General features: G+C 36.6%; 1 protein-coding gene across 1 annotated transcript; it reads right to left on the reverse strand.

Moving 5' to 3' along the window:
• Positions 1 to 1,079: 1,079 nt before the first annotated feature.
• LOC140183740 (uncharacterized mitochondrial protein AtMg00810-like) lies at positions 1,080 to 1,397 on the reverse strand. Its single transcript, XM_072232593.1, has one exon. The coding sequence runs from the start codon at positions 1,395 to 1,397 to the stop codon at positions 1,080 to 1,082; it is 318 nt and encodes a 105-aa protein (XP_072088694.1).
• Positions 1,398 to 7,263: the final 5,866 nt, after the last annotated feature.

The raw sequence follows: 7,263 nt of genomic DNA on the forward strand, positions 1-7,263 counted from the left end.
CAAAATTCATGTATGTTTAGGAAAATGAAGGGAAGCAACACCCAACAGGATCGGATGCTTATGCATGCGTCCCAAACTTTGTCGCCATCTATCTTCCTTCAATTCTCTCCCTTCTTTTAAGGCATTCATTTTACGCTTTCTTTCTCCAAATCCAAATCCACCTTTAATTATTTCCTGGTCTTCCTTTTAATATATATGTGGGATTTAGCTAACTCTTAGCTGCTAGCTACTCCATTCATGATCGATATTCATTATTGAGAGAAATAAGAGAGCAATCTAAAAAAAGTGTTTTGTGTATTATTTAGGTTGAAAAAAAGTATAATATATAAGGGTATATATAGCTGCTAAAAGAATTAAAGTAATAAAAACATAGAATCCTACAATTAATATACAGATACGTTATATAAATACAAATGATACTAATTGACTTAATTTGATTCTAATTATTCTCTTAATATCCCCCTCAAACTCAAGTGTGAGATAAGAATACAATCTTAGTTTGGATAATAGAGTTTGGAAACGAGTCGGATGATGAGCCTTCTTGAAGATATCAACAATTTGATCTAGTGTTCAAACAGCAATGAGATGAATAGCATCAATAAGGATATGTTGCCGAACAAAGTGACAATCAATCTCAATGTGTTTGGTGCTGTTTATAGGCAATCTAAATAGCACTGCGGTTGTCATAAAAAAACATCACTTGGGGATGACTAAGGAACACCCAAGTCTTCGAGAAGCCAACGAATCGAGATAACTTCAGCAGTGGTGTCAGCGAGAGTACGGTATTCAGCTTCTTTGCTTGATCGAGCAGTGAATGTTTACTTCTTAGCTCGCCAGGAAATGAGAGAGTCACCAATAAACAAACAATAACCAGTAGTGGAACCACGATAAGTGGGATTACCAGCCCAATCAGCATCTTAGTACGCCTGAAGGGATAAAAATGAAAGGGCGGAAAAATAAAGGCCATGGAACAGGGTGCCTTTGATGTAGTGAAGAATGCAAAGTACTGCCGCATAGTGAGTAGTACGAGGAGCTGACAAGAACTGACTAAGAACATGGACCAGATAGGCGATGTCTGGTCAGATGATAGTTAAGTAGACGAGCCCTCCAACTAGCTGTCGATAAAGAGTAGGATTATGTAAAACAGTTCCATCCATAGGAGTAAATCGAACATTAGACTCAAGAGGAGTAAACTCAATGCAACTATCTGTGATTTCGGCTCGAGTAAGAAGATCTGAAGCATATTTAGCTTGAGAGAGATATATGTCATCATCGGTGGATATGACTTCTAGACCAATAAAATAGTTGAGAAAATCAAAATCTTTTATCTCAAAAGTATGCCGAAGGGACGCCTTGAGATCAGATATACCATCAACATTATCTCCAGTAATGATCATGTCATCAACATACAGAAGTAGGAGAACAACTCCACGTTTGTTTTTACGAATGAAGAGAGCATTCTCATGAGGGCTGCAAGTGAAACCAAGATTTCATATGGTAGTGCTTAACTTGTCAAATCATTCACGAGTAGCTTGCTTAAGTCCATAGAGTGTCTTGCGAAGGAGACAAACTTTGCTGGAAGGCAAGGATAACCCGGAGGGGGTTTCATATACACCTTCTTTCTCAAATCTCCATTAAGAAATGCATTTCTCACATCCATCTGATTGAGAGACCATTTTTGACCGCAGCAATGGCAAGAAGAGCTCGAATAGGCAATACCATACACTTGCGTACAACTCTGAGCAACCAATCGTGCCTTATAACGGTCAATAGAACCATCAGAGCGAGTCTTGATCTTGTATACCCAGCTGCTTCTCACAATTTCCTGATTAGAAGGAGGATCAACCAAATCCCAAGTGTGTGCTTTTTTAAGTGCCTGTATTTCTTCGTGCATTGCTTGTTGCCAATTTGGATTTATGGAGGCTTCTCTGGATGACTTAGGTTCGTGTTGATAAAGAATAGTAGAAAAATAATGATAATCAAGAAGATGAGGAGTTGGATTTCTTACCCTAGAATAACGAGTGGAAGGAGGAGGCATGATAGTAGGAGCAAGATCGTTGTCCGATCTGGAATCATTGGGAGATGGAGAAGGCGGAAGAACAGGAGGATGTAGAGGGTGATTTGAGATATAGAACCTGTAGAATCATCACTAGAAAAAAGATCAATATTAGGGTTAGTGAAAAAAGGTGACTGAGTAGGAGGAATGGACTTAAAGGAGGAGAACCGATAAAACATGTTATGCTCTCAGAAGACAACATGACGAGATATACGAATACGTTTAGAGAGAGGATTCCAACAATGATAATCCTTGTGTTCAGTAGCATAACCAAGGAAACAACACATATGAGCCTAAGGTTCAAGTTTACTATGTTCATGAGGCTGAAGAAAAACAACACAGACACAACCGAAAACTCGAAGAGAACTATAATCTGGGGAGGTATGATAAAGACGCTAAAAAGGAGTAACGTTACCAAGAACATAATAAGGGAGTCTATTGATAACATGAATAGCAGTAAGAATAGCTTCACCCGAAGTACGCTCACGACACGAAGAAGAAAGAAGCATTGCACAAACAGAGTCAAGAATGTGACGGTATTTGCGTCTAGCTCGACCATTTTTTGAGACGTACCAAGACAAAAAGAACTCAGACAAAGTACTCTATTCTACAAGAGAGGCTAAAAATTTAGAATCATGATATTCCATAGCATTATCGCGTCGAAAAACCTTAATGACCGGGGAAAACTGAGTTTTAATCATAGTGGCAAAGTTAATATAAATTTGAGATAACTCATGGTGATTAGTTATCAAATAAACCCAAGTAAAACGTGAATAATCATCAATGAGAATGAGAAAGTATCGAGCTCCACCCATAGAAACAGTAGGAGCGAGGCCCCAAACATCAGAGTGAATGAGATCAAAAAGAGAGCAAGCAAGAGAGGAATTATTGTGAAAAGATAAAGCAGGTTGTTTGGCAGTTTAACAAGAAATGCAATCAAAAGATTTATTAGGAACCTGAACCAAAATACCCTGAGACACAAGAGGACGCAATTTTTCTAAGGAGCTGTAGGTAAGACGTTTATGTCATACGTGAAGGGTAGATGGAGAAGAAGCAGCACAGAGATTTGGTACAGGAGGACTATGAAGATTCTCGAGTTCAAACAACCTTCCGACCTTACGTCCAGTCCCGATGATTTGTCCTATCTGATGATCCTGTACACAACAACTAGAAATAAAAAAAGTGACATCAAGATTCATATCAACAAGTTGACCAATAGAAATAAGATTAAAGTTTAATTTGGGGATATAATAAGTATCAGGAAGATTAAGAGTCGACTGGAAGATATAAACCCTTGTGTGTTGCGTGTAAGAGGGAACCATTAGTAGTTGACAGAAGGTGCCTTTGTATTGGTAGACAGAGACAAGAAAAGATTACGCAACTGAGACATGTGATTAAAGCAACCCGAGTCAAAATACCATTTAGAATTACCTGGAGGAGTGGAAAAAGCAGCAGGGATATTACCAAAAAGGGAGAGAAGATGCTGAAGAAGAGATGCAATATCAGATAGAGAGACATGAGACGGGTTGAGAGGAGCAGAGGTGGTAGATTCAGTAGTAGCAGCAATAGTAAAAGCAAGCACAATCTTGGAGAATTTGGGACGAGAATGATACTTGAGTTGATCAGGACGTGGTGGCGAGTAGGACAGGTAGTAATCAAATGTCTCGAGAGCTTGTAATAATGACAGAACAGCTATGAACAATGGTAGCTAATATGACTTTTCTAGTGACATGTGCGACATTCAACAAATGGACAGTTGGAGAAAAGGTGCCCGAAACAGTTACATTTTCGACAGAAGTTACCCTTTCTGTCTGTGGCAGCAAAAACATCTAACTTTTCCATAATATTAGTCATAGAGATCAAAGAGAGGAGAGAAAATTACAATTTCGGAGCAGAAAATGAAAAATCTGAGTGCAGAATCGAAAAGATCTCACTAAAAAATCTTAGAGAGGGTCCCACTTATCTGCCATGTTAGTGCCACGTCAACAGCCACATTAGCAGATGGATGACACGTGGCATCTTATGAGTGGAGCGAGAAGCTAGGTTAGCCATGCCAGCTGATGAGCGGTCAGCCAGCGCATCGGGCTGGGTCATGCGTGGGATACACGGAAGCTTGGCGTCGCGACATGTGGAGGCTTCTGGACTGTTCGATCGGCACCTAGATCCAACGGATCCTAAAGCGTCTAGAGAGGAAACAAGGGAGGTGGGCAGCAAGGTTGCGGTAGCGCGTGAGGGTGCGTCCGGCGGCGTTGAAATCTTGACGAAGAGACGAACACGATGGTGGCGGCGGTGACGAACCAAAGCGTCGGGAAAATATCAAAAAACGAGAGCAAAGAAGCACTATCAGAAGAGAAAAATAAGGGGACTATGAACGAATTTTTATGGAAAAAAAGGACCTAAACTCTTGATACCATGTTAGAAACAAGAGAGCAATCTAAAAAAAGTGTTTTGTATATTATTCAGGTTGAGAAAAAATACAATGTACAATGAATATATATAGCTGCTAAAAAAATCAAAGTAATAAAAATATAAAATCCTACAATTAATATACAGATACACTATATAAATATAAATAATACTAATTGATCTAATTTGATTCTGATTATTCCCTTAACAATTTCCATTTACCCTTTTCTCACTAACAACAGCTCCGTTTAAAATCTCTTTTAATGGTCTTCTTTTAAAGCTTAAATTTTATGTTTAATAAAAACTTTCTAATCTCATTTTATTCTAATGAATACTTATTTATATGGAGGATAGTTAAATCGTTGTATGGAAAGTTAGCTCGAGTCCTAGGGTCCGAGCTATGGTCCACTTGGGTTTAGTGACTCAACCGTGTGGTTTTATACTGTTTTAACGGACTATGTCAGAAGTTTAATCCAGTGAAATTATTACAATAAAAATTACTTTTAATGACAATATAATATAATAACATCTTATGTTATAATAATAAATATATATTTTTTGTGATTATTAAAAAAATTGTATATATCGACAATTATATAATTTTTACTAAAACTTTTTTTTGGCAAAATATAAAATAATTAATATCTAAGTGTTAATAAATATATTAATAGCTATTATTATTACTAAAAACAAAATGAATGACAGCTAAAAATATATTATTTCTAGCCGTGGATGGTGAGACCAACTTTTGATTGGCTCGTGTTATTTGACTCATTATATAAATCTAGGTATAAACAGAACTGATTTATTAATGAATAATCTTTGGAATGTTACAAAATATCTTACAAATTCACGTGTAATGTGTAACTTTAATTATAATGTTTTTGCTTAGGCTCGATTTATAGTTGGAATACTCGGGTCAAACAGTGATCTTTAATATTAACTATTTGTTAACCAATAAGAATGGTAGGTTTGAGTTTAATTTGGATCATTATTAATAATTACAATCATACTGTATTAAAATTAGTTTTAAGAATAAAATATAGGAGAATTCACTTAAATAAATTATTTAGAGAAAAATATTACTCAAATACAATTTTCTTTAGTGCTAAGATCGAAATGTAATTTTTCATATTATTATAAAATTGTTACTGTAAGTAGCAATTTATAGGAGCACGTAAATTGCTACTAACAACCGCAGTTTACATGAAAGGGGCCTGAATAGAAGCTGTTATATGCAGCAGCAATTTCTATGGAAGCTGGCTTGGACATAGTAGCAATTTATGTGTTGTGATGCATGAATGTAAACCGCTGAAAGTAGTGGCAGTTTACATTGAATTTGTGTATATGGTGGTTGGCTATATATACCCTTCTTAGACATTGAGGTAGAAGTGGAGTGTCATTTTTCACAAATGGATGGTGAGGAGAGTTATTCTGTCTCTAGTGCATTGATCTGAAAAAATTCAAAAAAGCAAAAGGCACAGTGTTAAATTTATGGACAGAAAACCGCTTAATCTTTTTATTCGGTCGTCGAGTACGTTGGTAGAGATAAAAAACAGCATATTATAGAAGCTAGGTGTGTGTGGAACAAAGTGGATAAAGAAGTTTGTTCTACAATATTCCTGTAACAACCCAATTTCCGACAGGTCTGGATCACTGCCAGTCATCAAGTCTCACCTCCCAGTCATCCTATAAATTCTAGACTCGATAATAGTTACTACCTATGAGCCTTTCGTACTAACGAAATCGCGTATGTTAGCTTATTTTTATCATATATTTTTCTTAGTAAACCCGTTAGCAGCAACCAAAACGTCATCGTTCAAAAATACATTACTTCATCAAACATACAACAATTCATCAATCCAAAATAGCAAGCTCAGTAACAAAAGAAGCATTTTATCTATCCTATCCCTTACCAAAATTCTGTTTGTACCTCTTCTTTGAATTAGAAACCCTAACCACACAAAATTGAAGCTTTGGTCAACCCCGTCTCATGCCATTACTCTGTTCCTCTTGTTGCTCTGATTGATAGAGAACAAGAAGAATTGGAAGGATTCCTCCTTAACTTCCTTTTGGCGTCACTCCTACTTCATCTGTCGTTCTCCTACTCTCTGGTTCCCGAGTTTATTTTTATGCATCTGAAAAAGAATACCCAGAAAAAATGGTGGACATATATAAATAAGAGAAGAAGTGAGACGAGGTGCTGAAGAGGGTTGCATGGTTCCTCCTCCAAAGAACACCTAATCTGAGCCGATCATCACATAAGAAAATCAAGAGGTGTAACCTTGATTGGGGAGTTTCTCTCTATTTCGGTTATCAGAGGAAGGACGAAGAAGATTAGGGCTTTAATCATGGTTAGGTTCCTAATGATGTGTATGTTATGGTTCGGTGGAACCGAAAAAAAGTTGTTTAATGTGTTGGTTCATATTTGACTAATCTTAATAATATATTTATACTTTTCTTTAATTAATTCATCAAATGAATAATTAAAGATATAATATTTTGTGATGTTTGATAGAAAAATGTGGAGGAAGAAAAAAAAATCGTGACTTTTTAATGGAGGAAAAACCGGTTTGATTATAGAAGGGTGGAGTTTGTTTGGTACGGTTTTCAACTTAGGACACACGTTTATCTCTCACGATATATCTAATCTTTTCACTTAGCAAGCCTAAATCTGCCTTATTATTTTATGATGAGGTAATTCTCACATATTTATCGACTTTCTCATCACAGAATTTTCGAGAATAATTCTGTGGAGAATCAGGATGTTATAATTCTCAGTGCCGTTGTGTCCGCCGGTG

This window comes from Arachis hypogaea, chromosome 1, assembly GCF_003086295.3.
Source record: "Arachis hypogaea cultivar Tifrunner chromosome 1, arahy.Tifrunner.gnm2.J5K5, whole genome shotgun sequence".
Lineage (NCBI taxonomy): Eukaryota > Viridiplantae > Streptophyta > Magnoliopsida > Fabales > Fabaceae > Arachis > Arachis hypogaea.